Genomic DNA, 25,291 nt, shown 5'->3' with positions numbered 1-25,291 from the left:
CCCCTCATTGCAGTGTGGAGAAGCTCAACGGGGGCGTAGTCCAACCACATTGCTACTTGGAGCGTCAAGATACGCGCTGCTCTGCATCTGCCATGTGAGAGATGCAGAGTTCTCTATAAAATAGGCTGTAACTCACTTTATTCTGAACCGATTTTCGTGGAATTTGGTTTGTTATAAACATGAGAAATTGAACATGATACAGGTTACCAGTGCCCTTATTTGTTTTAGCTTGTGCATTTCTGTGTGTGAGTAACTTTGAGAGCAAACCAAACTCAAATTCCTTGTACTGTATGTGTACTTGGCTAATAAAGCGGATTCTGATGAATAGGCCTACTTATTGGAATTAAATTCAGTTACTGGGGTGGATATAATGCTAAAATAGCTAAATGCTATGCTAAATTATAGCACCTTATATTTATAACAGATTGCTTCATCTACATTCTGTCAATACACGTGAATATTATCATTGCCAATGAAATGCCATAATATGCTTCAAATACTTCAAAATGTATGTTCAAAGTCATAAAAGTTATTAACGTTTGTGAAGATTATCCTGCTGAACCCAAATTCGCGTTCCCATAAACTTTTTTTAACTTTTGTTGTTTTATGCATTTAAGTGAAATCCACATTCTAAAACCCCATTCACTTTCCCCCTGACGAACCCGGAAGTATACTTACGGACTAATTCCTGCGGTTCTCTATAACTGACAGGAGATAAGTTTCCAAATTGTTCCCTAGCAACACGATTCTGTGAACACCATCTGTAGTTTGTGCTGGGGAATATAGTTCCTGAAAGTATGAATGCATAAAATAAAGCTGATCATATACAATTACTATTGCGAGGTACAAAAAACCCAAAACAACATTGGAGTGAATGGAGATTACGCAACTCTTATATGTCTATGGCTCTGCACTCTCCTACACACACACTATGTTTTAATGTATGGACATTACTGAGAAAGGTGCATGACTCACTCCAAGGTAAATAATATAATAACTCACTGTTCATTTACAGCACATCTCAAAAATAATCAAATAATTGTGATCTCTCAGACCCCATCTCTACCATCAGATTTTTTTTAAACCATTCTTGCTTCACTTGCCAGGCTCCACACTGACACGTATCCTCACAGCCAGAGCACAGTTCACCTTTGGTACCTCCTTTATGTCACTTTTTTAAATGAGTTTAGCTATAGGCTACTGTACAGTATATCACTGCATTATTTTACACTGGCACACATGTAAATGAATATTGTACAAATGACACCATGAACTATGTGAAACATGAAATAAATACACTTTGAAGACAGATTCTCTGTGTCCACCATTATTGTATTTTAGTATCTATTCACTAGTAGTGACGTGTTAGCTAGAATAGTGAGGGGTCTTCCACAGGGGGTCCGGGGCCCCTAGGGGGTCTGACCATTTTTTTAGGCTATATTTGTCAGTTGTGTCTAAAAAATGGACAAAAAGATGAGCAGGAACACACACACACACACACGCACACACACACACATGCACAATCACAAGCAGAGTGAGAGAGAGAGTTGAATATTTACAGATGCCTGCGTTAACGTCCTTGTTCTGCAAGCCTGGTGTCTAACGTTATATAATGTAAATACGTTTCCATATTGTCACCAGAGATGAAACCGTATGAACATTTCACATCACGATTAACATGACCAAAAAAAATGCAAACTTTTTATTCAAGCAAAAATATTTAATTAAAGAATTAACAAAACTGAAGTTACATGAGAAGTTCACAGAATAGAAGTGATAAGTAACAAAATGAAAAATCCAGCAATATACAACAAAACATTTTTTACGTGTTTATAGTGGAAAGCAAAAAAGGTCTTAACCCATTGATACCTGATGCAGCATTTGTGTGTGTATCCCTTTGCGGTTCGCGGTCTTAAAGGGATACACACACAAATGAGGGATATGCACGCAAATGCTGCATCATGTATGGGTTAAATGGGTCTTTTGGGCCCTGAGCTCTTCAAGAACGGACCATGCAAACTTTTAATTGAGGCAAAATCTTCAACTGAAGTAGAAAGTTGAAGTGACACAAGGTGTTTACAGGAGAAGTTATACATAACAAAATGAATAATAACAAAATAAAGCAATATACAAATGAGTGTTGTGCCTAGCATTAAGCTGAAAGTCTCATCCAGACCAGATGGTATGCAGGCGACAATCATAGATCTAGTTGGTGGAGGCTGGGACTTCACAGCCAGTCAGTACAAACACAAATCTTTTCACAGGTTTGCGTGTCTTCCTGACATTCAACACCTGCATAGAGTACCGCAGAAATGAGTCCTAAAACGCGTTAGGATTTCTGAAGCGTAAATGGAATCATCTGAAATCACGATCACCAGAAAACTCTTCAAAAAATGATAAAAGTGACGTTCATTTGTGAAGATTATCTTGCTGGACACAAAGGCCTAAGTATCATGAACTTTAACATTAACCACAGGCCATATTTCAGGCATCTAACCAAATCCCATTCAAAAATCCCTTTAACTTCCGGGTTAACCTACCAAAATATGTCATCCCTGTGGCACTCTCTTGCCACATGCCAGGCAGGGAGCACTCTTTGTTTTCCCACATTACAAACTGGGAGTTTGAGGAAGGTCGATTACACTAAAATGTCCTGACTTCCTGTTTTTCCTGCTGTGATTTCAGCGGGACTTTAAAGGGAACAGCTGTCACTGTAATGATGGTTAATGTATTGTCCTAGTGTGTGTGTGTGTGTGTGTGTGTGTGTGTGTGTGTGTGTGTGTGTGAGTGTGTGTGTGTGTGTGTGTGTGTGTGTGTGTGTGTTGGGGGTGGGGGTCAAACTCGCAGCCACGATGCAAGAATATTCTTTTAATGGTAAAATATAATACAACATTTTGACAGAAGTCTTCTTCAGGGTTAAGTATTGTACTAGAAACATAAATGCTGTCTGCATGTACGCATGGCCAGTAAGCAGATAGGAGAATAAACATTCACTTTGTTACACACAAAGCAGGAGAAAAGTACAGGATAACCAAAAATAAAATAGATACAGTGGAATCCGCTTATAGTGATCACGGTTATAGTGATCAACCGCTTATATTGATCAAAAAGCTTCGTCCTGAATCATTCCTATACACACAAATAACTTGCTTACAGTGATCATTTTGGGCCATATCCCACGTGAGAACAATGGAAAACATGTTTAAAACTACAGCAATTTTATTATTTTTTACAAACTGCCAAAAATGAGAGCATACAAGAGCAATACTCGGTGCATGTCTGTCTGTATATTGAGAGATCCCGCCATCTCTGTCTGTGCAGAGATGTCTGTCTATGCGAGCTGTGTTTGAAACAGCTGGAGGCCTGACTTACTGTATGGATTTTTAAAGTCAATAATATTCCTTGACTTTATATGTACTGCATTCATGTATACACAAATGTCAATTAGATGCTAATCTGCATGAGAAAAATAAAAAATCTGTTATAATGATCATCCGCTTATAGTGATCAATTTGACCCGTCCCAAGGTGATCACTATAAGAGGAGTGCACTTTAAAATGTATGATGTGGAAAAACATTGAATTATTGCAGGAAGTTGCATTACACCATCTTTCATTTTTAACATGAGTTGGGGCATCTGACATTAGCTTGCATATCGGTCAAGGGCAAACAGTCTCAACATAATATAAGTCCCCTGCAAATCGACATGTCGGGGATTTGGGGTCGCATTTATGTATTTGTACAAGCTGAGACTCTATAGATAGAGCTTGTGGAGTTGACGTTACACGTTACTAAATAAAGGTAAAATAAAATAAAAATTAAATTAAAGTTGAGGCTGACGCACAAGTATGTTTTCCGCTTTACCGCTGCACTACCCTGACGCCCACTTCAGTGGACTTTTTGACTTATTGTGCAGTCGTCTCCGCCATGCTTTCCTCTCTCTCCTCTGCTCTCAGCTGAATGAGAGCACACAGAGACACAGAGCAAGTAGGGTGGGACTGATATCTGAGATCTCTCACGCTCGCATTGTGTTGGAGCGGAAGTAGTCGTACATGTACCGTACATGCATAGCAAATCACAACAAAAAACAAAAACGATATAATGAAGTAGCCCGCAAGACTTAAATGACTAATTGGCCAAACGGAAGGCCAGATCTACGCCCAGGGGCCCTCAACAAGAAGGGCCCTCCAATAAACTGTGTTTATGCTGCATGGCTGACCCATAAAGAGATTAAAGTGAACAGGCATTATCATTTATACCATCAATTTTCATTGCTCCTTTGATTCAATAAGGCCATTTCTGCATCCCAAACACTCAGGGAGGTCACTTTTGCACCCCACTTCAACGCCCCAGCAGAGAAATCCAGCACCTGTATCAGATCACATGTCCAACACCTGTATCAGATCACATGTCCAACACCTGTATCAGATCACATGTCCAACACCTCTATCAGATCACATGTCCAACACCTGTATCAGATCACATGTCCAACACCTGTATCAGATCACATGTCCAACACCTGTATCAGATCACATGTCCAACACCTGTATCAGATCACATGTCCAACATCCATAGGCGCTGATTTATGTTTCTGCCAGTGGGTGCCCATGCCAACACAAGCCACAAGCCCCCCCGCCCCCAATGCTATAGTGTGGCGGCCGCCGCCGCCCCCCAAAAGATGGCCACTTGAAGCCAGATTAGAAGAATATTAACATAGATTAGACTGTTGTGATGTAATTATTCAGTCGCCTTTTCTCCCTCACCTCCGTGTCACCTCTCCCTGCCCAGCTGCCCTAGTTAAGCCCTCTGATTACACAATCATTTTGTGCCCAGACAGACCAAACCAGTTTAGCCTTTAGTTTAGACAGTTTATCCAACTTGTTCTCACTCCCATATATCTAATAATATATATCATCATCCTGTCCTCTTTGAACACTGTAATCTGGCTTTGCTAAACCCTGCTCATCTGCTATTAATTTATGCCTTTACCTTTGCTACTAGGACATCCAAGCAAGTTCTGACAGAGAGCAATGCCATTGGAGCATTGGACAAACACATTTGCATATTTCCCCATGCCTTGTTCCTTGTTCCTTACAAACTTTCCTTACACACTTTTGACATGGAAGTAACCAAATGAAATAAGTGCTGGGTGGAAATAATCATTAGCCTATTCTTAGCATGCAGTTTTGGAACATTCAATAAAGACAAATAAAAAATAGACTCGACACCCTAAGCCATACATGGGCAAACTGCGGCCCGCGGGCCGGGCGCCACCTGTGTGGCCCGCGATGGAATTGCAAAAAAAAAAAAAAAAAAAAACTTTTTTTTTTACACAGTGCACCTGAACGCAACATGCAAGATACCCGCTGAATAAATGTCCAAATGTTCATGTCATTCTGGCCATACTCCACTTCTGTTATAGCATTTCAGTCTGGAATATGGAATATCTTTCAATAATCTTTATGACTAAAAGGCTACATTGAATTAGAAATTTAACACATTGAATGCCAGCCATGTTTTCATTCCTGTAGGTAAGTTGTGCCAGGGGTGTTTTTGACGATTCTGGCTCATTTTAGAAGAGCCGAGGATTCTTTTCTGTTAAGAATTCATGAACACCAATCATCTAAAAATAACTAATAGAATGTGTGCTTTCTCTGTCTAAAAGAGTTAGTTTGCAGAGTTAGTAGTTATGTAGATATTAGCCGTTGAGTACAGCATGGTTTCAGCGTCTGGAAATTTATTCAGAGATAAATGGCTTTTTGTGAAACAGTCACTTTAACCATTCATTTTTGGCATCAGTAAGACCGTCAGACATTCTAAACAATAGTTTTGAACAGTAATTTCCTCCATAACAACAGGAAACACCCCTCTCATTCAAACTCCTCCCTCCGTGTGTCTTCTCCTCCTTCCTCCTGGCTCTAACAGCGGGCGTGTCAGAAGCGCGTTGCTGCTGCCTGCCTGCCTGTCTGCCTGTCGGGCAAGACGAGTCTGAAATGGATTACTGTAAAATCGCGTCGCCATTTCCTTGAATGGCTTGCTCCCGCGGTGTGTGTGTGTGTGTGTGTGTGTGTGTGTGTGTGTGTGTGTGTGTGTGTGTGTGTGTGTGTGTTCGCGCGTTGCTGCGCGGCTCTGGGGGGAAGGGATCTCTGTCCGTTCTGTGTGTGTGTGTCCGGGCTTCTGACTGTAAAATCGCCAAGCCATTTCCGCGGGAGGCGGCTGCTTTTGTGGCTTTTGGGTCCCGTGGCTGTGACTTCTCTCGGTCTCTGTCGCCACTTAGTGGTCGGTAAAATAGATTACACACATGCTCTTGCTCCAAATAGTTATCTCGAAGATGTAAAAGGGGTTGATTGATGTCCCACCGTCAAAAAAAAAAAATGTTTATGTAAGACGAGTTAGCTCGTCCTTGGCACTTAAGCGCTGGATTATGTAAGACGAGTTAGGTCGTCTATGGCACTTAATGAGTTAAATAATTAACTCATTGGTTTTGGATTTATTTAGCTTCAAGACTGCATTTTTGTTCGTGTGACCCTCAACACAGGCTTTGATCATCCCGGGCCACTTACTGATACTTATGCTTAAATTAACCCACTCATATCCTGATTTATTTCAAGAAAAACATTTTGGCTAGGAAATTCTAATTGGCTGGTAACTTTAAAATCTAGCAGCCATATTGGCAGGTGGTCAAAAAAGTTAATTTCAAGTCCTGAGAGCAGGTGGTGACATAGGAGTGAGTGAGAAAAGGATGAAATATTGGTGGTTAAGACTGAATAATGACATCACAACTGTTAATTTAAAATGAGTTATTCCTCTAAACGTGGCTTCAAATGCACCAAATTTTTCACGCTGGCGCCGTTCGGCCCTCAGCCAAACCTGGTAGCGAGGACATTTTTTGTGGCCCTCTCTATCATCAAAGTTACCCATCCATGGGTTACGGCATGACAATATTTGTTCGGCCCCCGGCAACAATCTGGGTTTCTCATGTGGCCCCCTATGAAAAATAATTGCCCACCCCTGCCCTAAGCGATACAGACATGGTATGAGAGTGGTATATATACCCGTCACACCAATTTCCGTTTCAGTGTAGAATGGTTAGTTCCTTGCTCTGCTCTCCCCTAGGAGCACTGAGAGCAGGGGATTTGTCCTTCTCAACTTCTCAATGTATAGACAAGTTTCCTGGGCACTTCCGGTTTGCTTCCGGACTCGGCCGCGATCGTGTCTGTCGCTTCCGGTGTTTGTGAATACGGAGAAGCGTAGCATACTACCGTAGTAGCCATAGCGACCGCTGAAAAAATGCAAACTTGGGATCATTCTGCGAGTCTCCTATCTAATGAAAGAGTGTCTATCCCACACCCGTTGACAGTGGACACATGGGAAGATAATATGTGTAAATGGCCGAACGTAACTACAGGCAGGATTATAGCGTATTTTGAGGAATCAATGGCGGTGGACGGCAATGCGATGAACTATCTCAAAAGCTCCGAAGCGTCAGCCAGACTAACGTTAGGTTACAGTCCTCTCCTCTGTCACAGTCAGTCCGACTAATGTTAGGTTACAGTGACAGTACTCTCCTCTCTCACAGTCAGACTAACATTAGGTTACAGTCCTCTCCTCTGTCACAGTCAGCCAGACTAACGTTAGGTGTCTCTCCATTCAAAAACAACCCAGTTTGCCTTGATCACTGCAAAACATGACATGCCGTGTGTAGCCTCCACACAATAGGGCTACACAGGGTAAATCATGGTAAATACGCAGCACAATACCCGCCGTGGTAAACAGAAGAAGACTGGGATATTAACTTTAAGGCGACTCACTTCTAGACTTGAATGAAATTCTATTCACCTACTATCTGCTCCGTGGATTACCATTTTACAATTTCGGAGACGAAATTGTAACATAGCAACGTTGGTCCACAAACGTTGCTATTTAAAAAAAAATTGGGAGATCGGGTTAGGATTATAACGTTAGTTTGCCGAGTCGCACCTGGTAATCCAGAAATGGCGTTATGGTACCTTTGTCTACTTGTAGATCATCAAGAAACTTTAAATTAATAACGTTAGATGTGTTTAACAGAGCTGTATATCGGGTCTAGCAGCTGATCAGCAGCTCAGACAGCCTCAAACACGAGGTGATTGTCAGCTCTATAATTCGCAAAATAGCAGTGGATGGAAACGCGCACTGTGTTTTGTGACAGCCACGCACTGCACAATGTGTTCCAGAATAACCCATTGTTAATAACGTCTGCTAACGTTAGTGTAGCTGATGTTATCGATCGTTGTAAAAAAGTTTGGATATTTCGGCTGCTGCCTTCTGATGTGCTCGCTGCTGTGGACGCAATGTGGACTTAAACGGAAGCCGGGGACACGAAATGCTGCTATGGCGCCGCCCTAGGAACGGCCCAGGAAACTTGTCTATATTGCCATTAGGGACAGACAGACACATCTCTCTCTCCCTCCCCCCCACAGTCAACATCTGCATCAGTGGCACCCTGGGGGCAGACACCTTGGGGGCAGGGTGCACTCGAGTTGATTTGAATTAAGTTAATGCCAGTGCTTTGCGTTTCCTGTTCTTTTCTTTCTTTATTTTTGCTCTGGGTGCAGGCAGAAGTGGTATGCCTGATGGCCGTGCAGAAGGCTTTCTTGAAGGTTGCTGTTCTTGCTGTGAAGAAGATGAATATCTGAAAACCCTGGAGAGTGAGCATGAAGAAAGTGGTTAGGATCACTCTTATTTTCTTATTGCTCGAGTTGATTCTTAGCTCAGGAAATGAAAAAGTGACTCTCTGCTGTTCCCTAGAAATTGACATACCTTTGAGGAAGGCACATAACCACCAACTGCTCCAGTGGAGGTGATCAGTGGCCACCAGGTGGAGCTAGTGATGGGCAGGCCCATTCTTTTCAAACAACCGGATCATTCAAGTTCATACATGTAAATGTATCAAGTTCATACATGTAAATGTATCAAGTTCATACATGTAAATGTATCGAACCTTCTGAGTTGTGATACTTTTTGCAAAAAACAGTGCCTGTTTCTCTGTGACACACCTACACAGAAACACAGTGTCTGTTTCTCTGTGACACTCCTACACAGAAACACAGTGCCTGTTTCTCTGTGACACTCCTACACAGAAACACAGTGCCTGTTTCTCTGTGACACTCCTACACAGAAACACAGTGCCTGTTTCTCTGTGACACTCCTACACAGAAACACAGTGCCTGTTTCTCTGTGACACTCCTACACAGAAACACAGTGCCTGTTTCTATGTGACACTCCTACACAGAAACACAGTGCCTGTTTCTCTGTGACACTCCTACACAGAAACACAGTGCCTGTTTCTCTGTGACACTCCTACACAGAAACACAGTGTCTGTTTCTCTGTGACACTCCTACACAGAAACACAGTGCCTGTTTCTCTGTGACACTCCTACACAGAAACACAGTGCCTGTTTCTCTGTGACACTCCTACACAGAAACACAGTGCCTGTTTCTCTGTGACACTCCTACACAGAAACACAGTGCCTGTTTCTCTGTGACACTCCTACACAGAAACACAGTGCCTGTTTCTCTGTGACACTCCTACACAGAAACACAGTGCCTGTTTCTATGTGACACTCCTACACAGAAACACAGTGCCTGTTTCTCTGTGACACTCCTACACAGAAACACAGTGCCTGTTTCTCTGTGACACTCCTACACAGAAACACAGTGTCTGTTTCTCTGTGACACTCCTACACAGAAACACAGTGCCTGTTTCTCTGTGACACTCCTACACAGAAACACAGTGCCTGTTTCTCTGTGACACTCCTACACAGAAAAACAGTGCCTGTTTCTCTCTGACACTCCTACACAGAAACACAGTGCCTGTTTCTCTGTGACACACCTACATAGAAACAGTAAAGTTGGTCCAAAGAAGATGAGGAGGAACCAAAGGTATAAAAGAGATACATGGCCATTGGCTAGCCAAACATTTCTTCAGGAAATTGGTTCCAATTGGTTCTAATGTTGTCCATTGATGCCAGTTAACCCCCAGAAACAGAAGAATACGAGCCAGAATATGGATATTGTTATAACTGGGCACTGGTATGTAACAATTGGTACAGAGGGAGATAGAGTTTCACAAATATCTTCTGGAGCCAGGCCATTTAGTACTTTATACAGTAAGTCATCAATAAAATCTTAAAATCAATTCTAAAACTAACCAGAAGCCAGTGAGAGGTAGGTACTCTAAATAATATTGTACCACAAAGTGGTTGTATTCTTGTAACCTACCTGTGTGGTGGTACAGAGGCAGAAGATGATGCTTAAGATGAGATGGGCCACTCCCTGCTCATGGTTGGTACTGAGCACCATGTAACCCAGTATCCAGGAAAGGCCCAGTAACACAGCCACTGAAAAACTAGTGAGGAACTTCTTCCCCAAAGACTTTGTCTGCTTGGTACTGCACAACAGAAAGAGTAGGATTGGCCGTTATTCTTTAGTAAAACATAGAGTAAAACATTGCAGATAAATACATGTAAAAGTTGATACTGTATGATGGCTATTATCAATAATTCTTGTCCGATGCTGATAATATTGATTACAAAAATATTAAAAATATGACTACATGACTATAGTGACAGTTACTTACTGGGGCCTTCTTTTTTAAATATGTATGCTCCCTCTAGGTTATATCATCAGAAGACAGCATTGAATTATATGCTGATGACACTCAAGTATATTTACATGTAACCAAATTTGTGACACATTTATATAACTAGTGCAGTGTCTGTTCCCCTCCCTCCCCTTTCCCCCATTCACACATCATGTTCTCCCACTCGTATTTCTAACCCTAACCCTCCCACTCGTATTTCTCTCATTTCTTATATAACTCGCCCGTTTGGAGTAAAATAGACAATATAAAATGGGGTGATTGACAGGTCGCCTGTCCAGTGATCGCGCAGCTTGCCGATCATGGACCAATAGTAGAGCGGAGCTGCGGCTCATGGGAAACCCCCATCTCCTGTGAGCTGTGCAAGGACACCAAGATGGCGACTCACAACACTTTGGTGCAAAACGTGAGTCCAAAAGATAGTGTGGTTTGTCCATATTATTTAGGTGAGTGGTTCAAACAGAGCAATAAGATACCTTCAAACAAGAGTTAGGTAAAGAGAATTATCAGGATCAATCTGCGTCCAACATTACCTGTTTAGGTTGGGATTTGTTCTGCATGTCTTTAGTGCAAAGAAAAACAACAGTACAGCATTGTAGATGAGGACCAGGCCAACTGGAAGGAGGAAGCCCCAAAACATTGGTTTCCCAAAGTCAAAGCGTCCGTCGCTGTCCAGAGCTGCAAGCCAGCAACTTGAGGGTAAAAAAATAAAAAATAAAAATAAAAAATAAAATAGTGACAGTACCGTAAAATTAATAAGAGCTCTTTGATTCTGAGTGACTGACACCAAAATCGGACGTTTACCGCGGATGTTTTACATCATGAAACATTTTCTCATATCAAACTCCACTGTAGCTCCTGGAAATATCTGGACGTCACGTGATCTTTAAAATCACAAAGTGAAAAGGAAAAACATAAACATGTAAGAAAATTAAACATGTTGTCCCCGAGCATTGGCGTAGTTCCACTCTTGATTCAGTCACATTCATTGTCAATGCCGCCCTCTAGCGGCACAAAGTCGACATTACAGTGTGACTAACAAACTAACGAAGAGGCCCCCCCTTTGGCGGGGGATAACTAACATAGCAACATCTATAATAAAGGCAAAATATTTGCGCTTTTATTGCCCTTTTTGCCGACGCCTGATGTGTCCAAAGGGAACCTATTTGTTAGAACAGAAGAGACGAGTGCAGAGAGACAGACAGAAGACAGACAGAAGAGACGAGTGCAGAGAGACAGACAGAAGACAAGAGGGCAGAGAGACAGACAGAAGAGACGAGTGCAGAGAGACAGACATAAGAGACGAGTACAGAAGACAGACAGAAGAGATGAGTGCAGAGAGACAGACAGAAGACAGACAGAAGAGACGAGTGCAGAGAGACAGACAGAAGAGACGAGTGCAGAGAGACAGACAGAAGACAGACAGAAGAGACGAGTGCAGAGAGACAGACAGGAGACAGACAGAAGAGACGAGTGCAGAGAGACAGACAGAAGACAGACAGAAGACAAGAGGGCAGAGAGACAGACAGAAGGGACGAGTGCAGAGAGACAGACAGAAGACAGACAGAAGAGATGAGTGCAGAGAGACAGACAGAAGACAAGAGGGCAGAGAGACAGACAGAAGAGACGAGTGCAGAGAGACAGACAGAAGACAAGAGGGCAGAGAGACAGACAGAAGAGACGAGTGCAGAGAGACAGACATAAGAGACGAGTGCAGAGAGACAGACAGAAGAGACGAGTGCAGAGAGACAGTAAAAGACTGTAATTGACCCACAATTCCTCCCGTCTGTATCCCAAAGGTGTGTGGACACTGTAGGTAGCTCCTAGTGTGATCACCACGATGACAGCTGGTACTCCTAAAATCACACAGGAAATCAAACTAGTTACAGGTGGCTTGAATTCAATATCAACAACGCTGAAGAAGGATTCGTGCTGCAACAACGTAGGATACTTTTTCAATAAACAACCTATAAATTATCAGTTTGTTTTTATGCTACTATGGTCTGTATTCTGTCAAGGTAAGCAATAAACCAAGAAACGTCCACATGGGTCTTGCTCACTCACATATTCACTTTTCAATGCAGACCCACATCCCCCTGGCCACTCTCTCTAGCCACCCTATGAACCCTGACCCTCTATGACCTCCCTACAGTATCCCTATCCTCTACTACCTTCCTATCTCTAGCTTCTCCCTGAGCCTTTCCCTCACCACGCCCCTTCCCACCACCCACACCCGCTAGCCATTCCCCCTACACACCCCTCCAATCGAAAATCAATCAGTAGCTACTTTTTTATGCATTAAAATTCAAATGGTGTCGGAGGCGTTCTGTTGAAAATGCAAACATTAAAACCACTCATTTCACTTCAGTAGTTTCACAAAACCGGCCAATGTGGGAGCACCCTGATGAGAGCTCATTTGACAAGAAATGCTTTTCATTACCCGTGTGACACAAAAACGAATACATTTTGGCTATCCCAACAAACACTATTGTAAAGAGCACATATTGATTGTTTCCTGCAGTACCATTGTGCTCCTAATCTTCATTCATTTCAAATATTTGAATGTTGAATCTCATACCCCATCCAATAGTAATGCTGAGGGGGATGAAGGCAGGTGGAAGACTGAGGCGCATTTTCTGGATGAGAAACATCAACTGCGTGCCGAACACAGCGTTCCACATAAAGGTCGCCAGCAGGAAGAAGTGGAGAAGAGCCGTCACTGCCGTGCAGCGGCCCTGATCTGGCTCAACATGGACGTCTGAATCAGGGACGGTGGTTTGGGTGCTGGTGGCTTCCACCTGGGTGCTGCTCGCTTCATTGGGGTTGTTGACTCCGGAGAGGAAGATGATGCTGAAGGCCAGCAGACTGATGCAGATACTCACAATTGTGGTGATCCGGGCCTTCCGGCTCTGCTGAGCTTTTCCTTGAAAACTGAAGAAGTTGAAAAGCAATCCTTAAAGGCTATTTCTGGTTAGTTTGAACCTCCTGGGCCTCATTGACCTAGCATCATAAAGATTGATTGTGTTAAAACAAATCAGTGAAGCCACTGTAGAGCTTGACGTAGCTCCATTTTGTCAGGAACGCTGTCCATACCCTTAATGGCCAAAGCAAACTGTAACAGCTAAACCCAAAAAGCGATTAAAATACGTCAACACAATAACAATCACGCTGCATTTAACATTTTTAGTGAACAGCTATCACATTTCAGTTAAAATAGTCAATTTGATACTTTTTTTTATTTAGCAGTGCTCAGTTTACTTTGGTGGCTGCTGCTTTTCTACTACCACGTCCCCACATCCAAATTTGCATGATTGGCCAACTACCACAGACAATACAGTACAATACAATAAAGTACAATTGGTTGTATTATTGTGAATATAACAAATTCTGATCTGTAATTATGCCAGGTTGGAGAAAAACTACCACAGCAGATTGTGGGCCCTATCTTGGTACAGGCCTTGGGCGCAAAACTGGCGTTAAACGCAAAAAAACGTGCCTTGCGCCTGCCTCGGGAAGATAGCAACATGGTTTTAGGCGCCGAAATGCGCTTTACGCCAAAGAGGCGTGGCGCAGTGCCAGAATAGGCCAGAATGGGCGTTTCGGCCTTAAATACCGGCCTAACGATATCTTACCCCCTGGCGTTAATTTAGCGCTTTTCAAAACCAGGTCTTATTCAGTGCGCCGTGGATATTCTGTGCGTATTTACGCGCAGCTCTCCTCTGCCTCCTCACACTCTCACTCCCTCTCTCTCGTGCGTCAGACAGGCACAAAGACCAATGGAAAAAAGTTGTTATATCGTAGTTTTGAGCCCCTGTCATTCAGAGGCTGTTCTCTCCCCCTCTCTCTCAAACACTCCCTCTCTCTCGCGCATCAGACAGTCCCTCTCTCTCTCTCACTCCCTCAGAGGCTGTTGAGCCACATGTGAAATCACCCAGCATGCATTGATGCTAATCCATTTCGACAGGAAATATCAACCAAATCAGTCTAAACTGCCTAAAGTGGTACATAGAAATAATGTTTCTGTTCACACAACATGCAATTCTCGAACATTTCAATATTGGCGAAAATAAAACAGAAATCCAAACACAACCCTATGTGAAACATATATGTAATCCAGGTGGTATAAATATCCCTCGCAGATTTAACGTGATTTAGAGATGAGTGACAGCCGTAACACGGTTCTACTGTGATGTCTTACTGTGATGTCTTACTGTGATCTCCGCTCTGCAAGTCTTGGCTTCGCCTACTTCACATTCACTTTTACAATAAAAACACATTTATGCAATGACTTTTACATAATGTAGGCTATATTTATGTGCATCATCTGCAGCACTGGAGAAGAAAAGGATATCATTATAATCTGGACAAACTTTCACCAATCTAATCTCATCATGACATAGGCCACATGGGATAGGCTATATTTTTCTAGCCAATGCGTTTAGAACATTCTTTTCACTTTGATCTTGCTATAGTGTAGCGTATTTACATGCTTGCAGTATTTAAACTGCAGTTTGATTGGTTTGAGAAGCATAATAATATGGAATAATATATGAGACAGACGGGGATGAAAGGGAGGGGGGGGGGGGGGGGGGAGCTCAGAGCGCTTGGCTTTTCTGACCGGACTGGATCGCTCCGTGGAATTGGAGCTTAAAAGGGAAGATTGTGATTTGTTTACTGCACTTCTCCAATGAGCAGATTGTGCACAATTTTACGCTTAAAAGGCATGGTTATAATGCTTAAGGCTGCGTGTAGCGCCGATACCAAAATATGTGCGCTGGTCCAAGCCCCCTAATCTGCCCTGCGTCTGGCGTTGGGCGCAGTTCATAGGCCGATGCAACGATAGAGCCCTGTGTCTATTGCTGTGGGCACGAAATACCTCCTGTCATATATATATATATATATATATATATATATATATATATATATATACATGTGGCTATATTTCAGTATTTATGTTATGCCTTGTCTTAATGTCCTAATGTCTGTGTCTTGAGATCAGGTTAATTTCTGCATGTGGAGGAAAATAAGGTGTTACCTTTCCGTAATGTGGTGAATGATTGTTATTGTTAAGCCAATGATAGAGAAAGATAGTCCAATGACGGACATATAGCTCAGGGCTTCTGCATATTTGTAATTCTCCCTGAATATCTGTTGGAGAAACAAAATCAGAGGACAGAATCAAACAATCAAACAGTGATTTCTCTACACATTAAAAGTATGTTACTTTTATATTTGACATCACGACAACAGAACAGCACTTCTGGGTGCCACTGCACCAGTAACTTAAAGGTTGCAATTTTTAGAATTGAGTGAATTCAGTAAATAGTACAGCCTTGCTAACAGTGAGACACTCAAGGCTGACTCCATAGAGTCCCATTATAAAGGCTGAACAAAAAAGCCTTGGTGCAAACAGTTTTGGTGCTATCTGCAATCCAGTAATAAGAAAAAAGAAATCATATTTCTCAGTTTACCGTCATCCTATCTGTAATGTTGGTTTGGTAAAAAAACAACAACATTTGAATGAAATTGCCACAATAGAGCCAAAGCACGTTACCATGAGTGCAGCGAAGTTAGTGGTGTGGTTACAGAAACATTGCAGAACTCCATCCGATGCGTTGCCCTTGGTGCAGCCGTGAGTGCTCCAGTCACCCAGTTTGTAGTCCCAGAACACACAGGCGTAGTCATACAGCGCTGCATTGGTGATGATCTAAAACATCAACAACAATAAATACATGTTGCCGGGTTCTGTGACATTAAGGTTAATTTTGATACACTACTGTGTACTTCGACAAAAGCAGCAGTGTTTACAATTATACTTTACTCCAGCACATACTAAAAGAAAATAACGTTTGTGGGATATGTGTTTGGTCATCTTCCCTTTTTTTTCATGATAAACTAAATAAAATCAGATATAAGCTGCTGCATTGTGATGTCATCTGAGAAGTGCTGAACCAGGAGCCCAGCCGGGCCCAGAGGCCTGTATATGACTTGAATGTCAGCTGACGGGTCATGCTTGACGCATTTGTAAGAGGAACCCGCTTTGAATGGGCGTGATTAAGAATTATTCACAGGTGTGGCCATGGGCCGGCTGGGCGTTACATCAATCAAACCAATCAGATTCCCATCTCTCATTCCCTTTAATAATAATAATAATAATAATAAACGAGCGTGCATAGCGCGCGCGATGCCTAGTAATTCATAATTCCATAACAACTGTAATATTGCTACAGTCCTACACTGTTGGAAGTGGACAGGGTCAGGCTCAGATATGCTCCTTTGAATAATGATAAAATATCCAAATAGTGTAAAGGTGATGACAGCTTAGTTATCTTACTGTGGGTGTAAACAGCATTTCCACATAATCCACAGCGTGGTCGTGACTTTTGACCCTGGCTGACAGGACCCTGATGGAGGTGGACTGCTGCCTCCTGTAGAGCCGGGATGTGAAGAAACGATCGTTCTGGTAGAGAACAAAACCCACCGAGACGTTTGATGGCTTTCGCTGTCCAGCCACAGCTTCTTCACACGCAAGAGATCAGACAGAGAGAGAGGAATGTAAATTATTATTATTAGTATTTATAGTAGTAATAGTAATGAATGATAGCTGATGTTGTAGCTGTAGCAGTAGTGGTGATTGTCCTAATATTACAAGCAGATTCCTGAACTGCTTTTAATGTAAAAGGTAAGTCCAACAAGCCGGCATAGTGAATTTGGTGATATTCTGACTTGTTTATGATGTTCTCATACGACATTAACCCCCGAAGTGCCAGCTCATAGAGCATTGAATCTCTCAATTGGGGATTTATCATGAGAGATTATAGAGTTTGGAATCTAGTGGTCAAAATGACCACTTAACCACCAAGGTGCCAGCTGATACGACATTAACCCCCGAGGCACCAGCTTATACCACATTAACCCCCGAGGCACCAGCTCATACAACATTAACCCCCGAGGCACCAGCTCATATGACATTAAACCCCGAGGCACCAGCTCATATGACATTAACCCCCGAGGCACCAGCTCATATGACATTAACCCCCGAGGCACCAGCTCATACAACGTTAACCCCCGAGGCACCAGCTCATACAACGTTAACCCCCGAGGCACCAGCTCATACAACGTTAACCCCTGAGGCACCAGCTCATACAACATTAACCCCCGAGGCACCAGCTCATACAACGTTAACCCCTGAGGCACCAGCTCATACAACATTAACCCCCGAGGCACCAGCTCATACAACGTTAACCCCTGAGGCACCAGCTCATACAACATTAACCCCCGAGGCACCAGCTCATACAACGTTAACCCCCGAGGCACCAGCTCATACGACATTAACCCCAGAGGTACCAGCCCATACAACATTAACCCCCGAGGCACTGTGATAGTAAAATTATTGATTGATTGCTTATTAATTGGTTGTTGATCATTATCAACTCTGTTCCATAATGATCTATGGCTCTTCTAAGATGCTCTCCATCATGCAGAGAATTCCTGAAGCCGATAACATGTATTTTGTCTTGTGACTAGACCAAGGTTGTATTGTCTCTTATGAAAGATAAAGGTAGCCGTGGACTGGGAGGTGGAAATATACTGGAACCTACTGTATATGAGCTAATGGAATTTCACAGCAGAGATCAGGGTGGGGAGGGCACCCTACTATCACTATATGAGAGTGTGAAGATGAGAGCTCGGGGCTCTCTTGACCTAATGTTTTGACTGTCGGAAAGACTCTGTGCACAGATGGAAACTTGTGGAATAAAATCCTCCTTATATACACTTGAAACGGGCAACTCATTATTGATGGATCAACAAGGCATTTAATTATTTTTCTATTACAGCACCAGCTCATATGACATTAACCCCCGGGGCACCAGCTCATACAACATTAACCCCCGAGGCACCAGCTCATACAACATTAACCCCAAAGGTACCAGCTCATACCACATTAACCCCAGAGGTACCAGCTCATACAACATTAACCCCAGAGGTACCAGCTCATACAACATTAACCCCAGAGGTACCAGCTCATACAACATTAACCCCCGAGGCACCAGCTCATACAACATTAACCCCAGAGGTACCAGCTCATACCACATTAACCCCAGAGGTACCAGCTCATACAACATTAACCCCAGAGGTACCAGCTCATACAACATTAACCCCAGAGGTACCAGCTCATACAACATTAACCCCAGAGGTACCAGCTCATACAGCATTAACCCCCGAGGCACAAGCTCATACAACATTAACCCCCGAGGCACAAGCTCATACAACATTAACCCCAGAGGTGCCAGCTCATACCACATTAACCCCCGAGGCACCAGCTCATACCACATTAACCCCCGAGGCACAAGCTCATACAACATTAACCAACGAGGCACAAGCTCATACAACATTAACCCCCGAGGCACAAGCTCATACAACATTAACCCCAGAGGTACCAGCTCATACAACATTAACCCCCGAGGCACCAGCTCATACAACATTAACCCCAGAGGTGCCAGCTCATACAACATTAACCCTTGTGGGGCCACCTCCTTACTGACATAATAATAAGTCAAGTCAAGTCAAGTTTATTTGTATAGCACATTTCATACACAGAGGCAATTCAAAGTGCTTCACATAAAATGGTTGACCAGAAAATAAAAGAATAAAAGAAGAGAATAAAATGGACATAATAATATAGTACTGGTACTTATTCCTGTGGTGATAGAAGCACTAGCAGTAGAAACTGCAGTATGTAATAATATATTGTTGTTTTTTAATAGTAGTAGTGGTTTTCAGAGTCTGATGTGTCTTTTTTGCAGTGGGAGGATGGTTTGTGCAATGTGGATGACAAAGTTGTGACTTTTCCAAATAGAGGGAAAACTTCTCACCGTGGGGGAATCGTATGTATATCAGAACGTCGACTAGGGACCCGTTTTCCACCACAATTTCTGAAGTATTGGTGTTCAGCTGAATTCGGTCCGCCACAAAACTGCCAGTAGTTCCTAAACAGTGGGAATCAGAATTGTTAGTATTATTACCATAACCTTTATTTACATCGCATTACTACGGGTGACCCAAAATAGTCAATGATTCGACAATTTGTTCTAAGGAGCCTTAACTGATGTTACATCAGTGCCTATGACATCATCAGTGATGTCGTAAGATGATTTTGCTCTTATGACATCACTGATGACATCAGTCTTATGACATCACCGATTACCTCATCAGTGATGTCACAATGTAGAATGCACAAGTTACATCACTGATGACATCACTTCCAGTTGAGTGACATCACTTCCGGGACAAAAATCGCAGAGCCCACTTGCTATGATGGTCATGATTAGATGATCATAGAAAGGTTTTGCCAAACCCTGTAGGCGACTAGTCGACTCCAGTTGCCTCCAGGCTCAGACAAGTTGGTGGGGTTTAGAGGCTCATTTGGGAACAGCCTCTCAGAGCCAATCAGGACTCTGCTATTTCACATACCTCCAGGTTGGTCCCGCCTATATGAGTTAACCCTGGCTGTTTTGAGACCTTTTTGATGTGAATTTATCATTTTTTTGGGTGGAAACAATTCAATATATCTCCCATGAATAGTCGACTACATTTTGGGAGTAGCCTAGTCGATGACTATTGAAATCCAGTAGTCGTGAATGCCCTAGCTGTTACTATAGGAATGGTTGAAGGATCATGAGAGTCATTATTCTTATGCCAAGTTTATTTGAGTGTTTCAGCTCTTTTGTCTGGTGTGGAAGAAATTGAAGTCAATCTCACAAATGAGATTATGGATCATGAGAGAGAAAAAAAGATTTGTCGGTCAGTCGACTTGTCCAATCAGATTGGACAATGTATTACATTCCATTCCATTCCATTATGTCATTTAGCAGATGCTTTTGTCCAAAGCAACTTACAATAGTACATTTTGTCAACAGTACAGTTAAACTAACTGTGCATCACATACAGTTAAGACTTTCAAAAGAAATAGGTAGCATTTGTTGATTTTATTTATTATTATTATTTTTTAAATAAGGGTAAGAAGATTAGTTCAAGAAGGGTCCATAGTGGAGGGTAAACACAACATAGTTTACCCTCCTCTTTGAAATGAGGCAAAGAGTTTACTCGCCTACAGTATTTTCAGATCACCTGTATCAATCAAGAGGGACAAGGTGGGTAAACTACTCACCTTGGATAGTTTACCCACCTCTGTATTTATCACTACACCCCTGGGTGTAACGTATTTACACCTAAATCAACGTATAAACAGGGAAATTGATGGAGCATGTTCTTTTCCATTCTGAGAGAGACTAACGTGTGATGTGATTGGCTAAAGGACCAGTAGCTCACCTGTGATTGGCTATAGGACCAGTAGCTCACCTTTGAGTGAAGTGAACTGGACTCCCTGTGTGTTTTCAGCAGGGATTTGGGCCGACTGGATGACCAGGTTGGGCTGGACCACCTGATACTGAGACGTGTTCAGGTCCACACTTTGCATCAGAGAGAGCTGCTCCAGGGTCTCTGTGATGCTGGGCGGGGATAGTGGACACATAACAGACATGCACATACAGGCAACCAGACAAGGCGTGTTCTTTACCACAAATGTACAGCATGTAATGTTTGAATTATTCCCTTCCCTAAATGTCTGCAAGGGACATAAAGTTAAAGTGGTGCATGGAATAGAATTAGTGCAGGAGACACGATAGCAAATCCTCGTTCTCAATTGTAAATCCTGGGTTGTTGGACAACCCTAACGTTTTATCACGGAGAAAGCTACGCAGCCCAAGATACTACCGAAGTTCAACGTCACTTAAACCCTATAGCCCAACCCGTACCTGTGATGTTCAGGCGCAGACGGTACACTGGAATCCATCAACTGGCTGACTGTAGCTATTGCTGCCACCCTAATTCTCTGTAACACAAACATTAGCATAGGAGGATAGAGAACAGCATAGAAAGCATTGTACTCCCGTAATAAAAATACAGTTGAGTTAATTTACAAACCAATATCAGTAAAAAAAAAACTGTTACTTGATCTCAATTTAACATCTCTGAAATTGAGAATTGAGGCTGTGAAAGTGTTATCCTTAGTGGCCGAACACACCAGACGCCAAAGCCGAACTGAAGCTTGAAGCAGACTCAAGCTGATCTGACACCAAAGCGGTCACACCAGTCTCTTTTCCTCAGCGGCCGGCTCAGAGCTGCTGCTCTGGCCCCTCCCACCCCTCACAAGTTGCATTGACTGTCTGCCTGGCAGCTCGGGATCAGCGCGCAGCACGTTTGGAAAATAGAACAGAAGCTGAAACTATCGGATCAGCGTGGCGTCAGCGTGGTGTGCGGCCGGTGTGAACGGACTCGCCTGTTAACAAGGACGCTGAATTGAAACTGCATGGCTTTTGCGTATGGTGTGAACGTGCACTTAGGTAGGGTGACCATATTTTGAGTTCCAAAAAGAGGACACTCGGCTCCGCCTCGAGATACTTTATTATATAGCCTATAATACAAAAGAATACTCTTTTCAAGTCTTACTGGAAAAATAAATATAAAAATATGAAATAATGTTATAAATAATACCTCTGTATTAGAAAATATTTTTACAAAATATCTCTTACAATATTGTCAATGTAATAATGTAAATAATAAAACCGTAACAAACCAAAAATTAGGCTACTTCAATATTAATATAGGCTAATACTATCAATATTACTTCAAGGCACTACAGTGCAATCCATGGACCTGTAGCTGTTGTGGTGTTTCACAGTATGAAATGCAAATCCTCCGTTTTCCCGGGTCCGTTAATTTTGTAGACGAACTCTCCCCCCGCACAGCTTTCTTATGTTTGTCTGTGTCCATGTGAGCTTTCAGATCCCCCGCACCTTTATTTGAAAGGGACACATAGCTTTGCACACAGTGCACTCCGCCTCCCATTTGTCCCAACCAGGACAGTAAGTGGGGAATCTTAATTCACACGTACGCTTCGGCATTTTGTAGTAGGAGGCTCGGAGCCAGTGCTGCTGCTCCGATGTCAGCTCTCTGTGTTTGTGAGTGAGTGACACAAGAGCCGCCCACAAGGGAGGCAGCCTCTCAGGGATTACGTCACACACAACAGAGTACTATTTAAAGCGCCAGGCATCGTTATGCCTAATGGTCCTGTGAAAACCCGGACATTTTCAATAATTAATAAACCCCCCCCCCGGACACCCCGGACAGGATGTGAAAAGAGGACATGTCCGGGCAAAAGAGGACGTATGGTCACCCTAACTTAGGGAGCCTGGTCTCGCAACACGATAGACGCTTTGGGGGCCATTTTGTGTCGACAAATTAGCAGATGTTATTGTGGCATGTTTGGTCATGTTTTGGCTTGCATTGGCTGTGGAGAAGTGGTGGATACTAACGTTAGCATGAGCCAGGAGCTAACTGCCAGCTATAGGGCCTATTACAGTCAAGGTCTGCTCGCTATGCCGACCACCCGCAGTGCCGACAGCCCGCAATGCCGACAGCCCGGTAGGGTTAGGGGTTAGGGTCAAGGGTTAGGGGTTAGGGTCAAGGGTTAGGGGTTAGGGCTGGAGCCCACCGTGCTGGAGCCGTGCAGGAGCTCTAGCTGGTCCACCGACACGCTGCACGCCGCCTCGCTCAGCTGGTTCTGCTTGTGGGCTGTCGGCACATAGACGCACCATCCTACAGTCTATGCCTGGGGCTGATGTGAGCTAAGTTTATGCACTGCAGTCAAAACAATGTTCCATAAACATAACGGAAGTAAGTAACGTTAGGCATATTTTACGACTATTACATTATCCACACAAGACGGCAACGTTAGTGAACCTTTTGGGTGTTGAATTGATTATCTATATTACATATTAGTTAGCAAGCTAACGTTATCTAATACAGCAACACCAGCACATTAGCGTTAGCTTGTGTTAGCTGCTCACAACTGCTTACTTCCCCTCGGGTTGTCGGTTGCCAAGGACTAAGCGACCTAGCGATGTGATGCAGGAGCTATGGTGCTGAGCCTGGCATGTGTTTGTGCTTTAGAGATGTGATGCAGGAGCTATGGTGCTGTGCCTGGCATGTGTTTGTGCTTTAGAGATGTGATGCAGGAGCTATGGTGCGGAGCCTGGCATGTGTTTGTGCTTTAGAGATGTGATGCAGGAGCTATGGTGCTGAGCCTGGCATGTGTTTGTGCTTTAGAGATGTGATGCAGGAGCTATGGTGCTGAGCCTGGCATGTGTTTGTGCTTTAGAGATGTGATGCAGGAGCTATGGTGCTGAGCCTGGCATGTGTTTGTGGTTTTGAAGACGTGACTCAATCCCAAATATATATATATATTTGGCATTTGCAGTGCCCCTACTAATATTCAATTTGACAACAGTTTTGCACACATGATCACTGATATCTGAACATGTTCAGCCAGTTTTGTGATGATTGGACAATCTTTTCCAAGGAAAACATAATCGGCTGCTCAGAAAATTGCTAGAAGTCGCCAGATATGGCATCACATTATAAGTTGGAATAGCGCCACCATCTGGTCGGCATGGGGTTACGGCCTTTCCTGAGTAGTGGGGGGAACCCACCTGCCAAATGTGGTTGCTCTGGGGCTCACGGTTTCTGAGGTGCCCATCTTTTAGCACAGAAAAATAATCCCCATGCAGTCTGGGAACCTGACAAATCTGCAAGCTCGTTTTCTATTTGCGCTGCAGATGCACTTGCATTGCGAATTGGTCTGGTGGTGTCCACGGTGCTTGGACCCCTAAATAGTGACAGTAAACAAACCGGTTGAAAAACAAGAGATGTTAGCCCCTCTTGAACCCCTAATAATGTGCAGGTGTCTGTCTCTTCTTTGTTGCAGTGGTGGAAGAGGCGTTTCATACCTCGGTGGCGTTAGGAGACAGCAGGAGTGTGTTGGCGATCTCAACTGCAGTGATGACGTCTTCAGCAATCAGTTGATCAGGTCTGGAGGTCAGGATTTGAGTGCTGGCCGCTAACTTCTCTAAATCGGCTTGGCTGGTAAGCTGAGAGATTAAGGATATTTGTTTTATTTAGAGATGTGCAAAAATGACCCTTCCTAACAAGTGATTTATTCTCATATTTAATCTTTAAAAAATTCTTAAAACACATGAAAAAGAAAATTGCCAATGGAGTGCGATCACTTGAAGTACAGTTTTGTCTGTTTTGGGATTTGATCACTTGTTTTTGCCAGTAGATGGCCAGGAACAGTACAGATTAAGCAAGAGGGTATTTGAGGGTTTAAGGGAGGAGAGCATGTGTTCTCACATCTTCTTGTATGTCACTGAGCGTCAGGTTACACTGTAGCTCCTCAAAACTCTGGAATCGTCTCTGGTTTGTACATCTTGCTGAGGCCCGCGGGATGCCAGCTAGACAGGAAAGGTGTTGGACACAAAGAAATACCCTTTAATCATCAATATGGGAGAGAGAACCTCATATTCTATTCATCATTTCAGAAGAACTGAAAAGTAAAACTATGGATGGGTGGATAGATTGACACATTGGGTCAGTGAATGGATAGCTAGATTATAGGTAGATGAATAGGTGAATGAATGGATGAGTGGATGGATGGATAGATAGATGATTGTAGATTGTAGATTGTAGATCTAACTGTAGGCCTATAGATGGATGGTAGGTATCTACAGTGTCATGGTTGAGATCAAC

The 25,291-nt window shown here is 43.1% G+C and overlaps 1 protein-coding gene and 1 long non-coding RNA gene across 2 annotated transcripts; both read right to left on the bottom strand.

Annotated features, from left to right (window-relative positions):
• Positions 1–3,952: 3,952 nt before the first annotated feature.
• Positions 3,953–16,723, bottom strand: LOC310773037 (adhesion G-protein coupled receptor G7-like; the record flags this gene model as incomplete). Its single annotated transcript, XM_083632959.1, has 9 exons — positions 3,953–3,956; positions 8,613–8,683; positions 10,264–10,432; positions 11,176–11,334; positions 12,417–12,498; positions 13,221–13,573; positions 15,678–15,790; positions 16,197–16,349; positions 16,712–16,723. 9 exons carry the CDS (start codon positions 16,721–16,723, stop codon positions 3,953–3,955), a joined length of 1,116 nt encoding a protein of 371 aa, XP_083489085.1.
• A 266-nt stretch (positions 16,724–16,989) lies between these two features.
• Positions 16,990–21,045, bottom strand: LOC310786393. The gene is made up of 3 exons (XR_014553214.1): positions 21,005–21,045; positions 19,519–19,632; positions 16,990–17,161 (listed from the first exon to the last, which is right to left on the bottom strand). It is a non-coding gene; the product is annotated as an uncharacterized lncRNA (long non-coding RNA).
• Between the last annotated feature and the right edge of the window lie 4,246 nt (positions 21,046–25,291).

This window comes from Poromitra crassiceps, assembly GCF_964638095.1.
Source record: "Poromitra crassiceps genome assembly, chromosome: 1".
NCBI lineage: Eukaryota > Metazoa > Chordata > Actinopteri > Beryciformes > Melamphaidae > Poromitra > Poromitra crassiceps.
The sequence above is the reverse complement of the archived record's forward strand: the minus strand, read 5'-3'. Positions and strand labels throughout refer to the sequence as shown.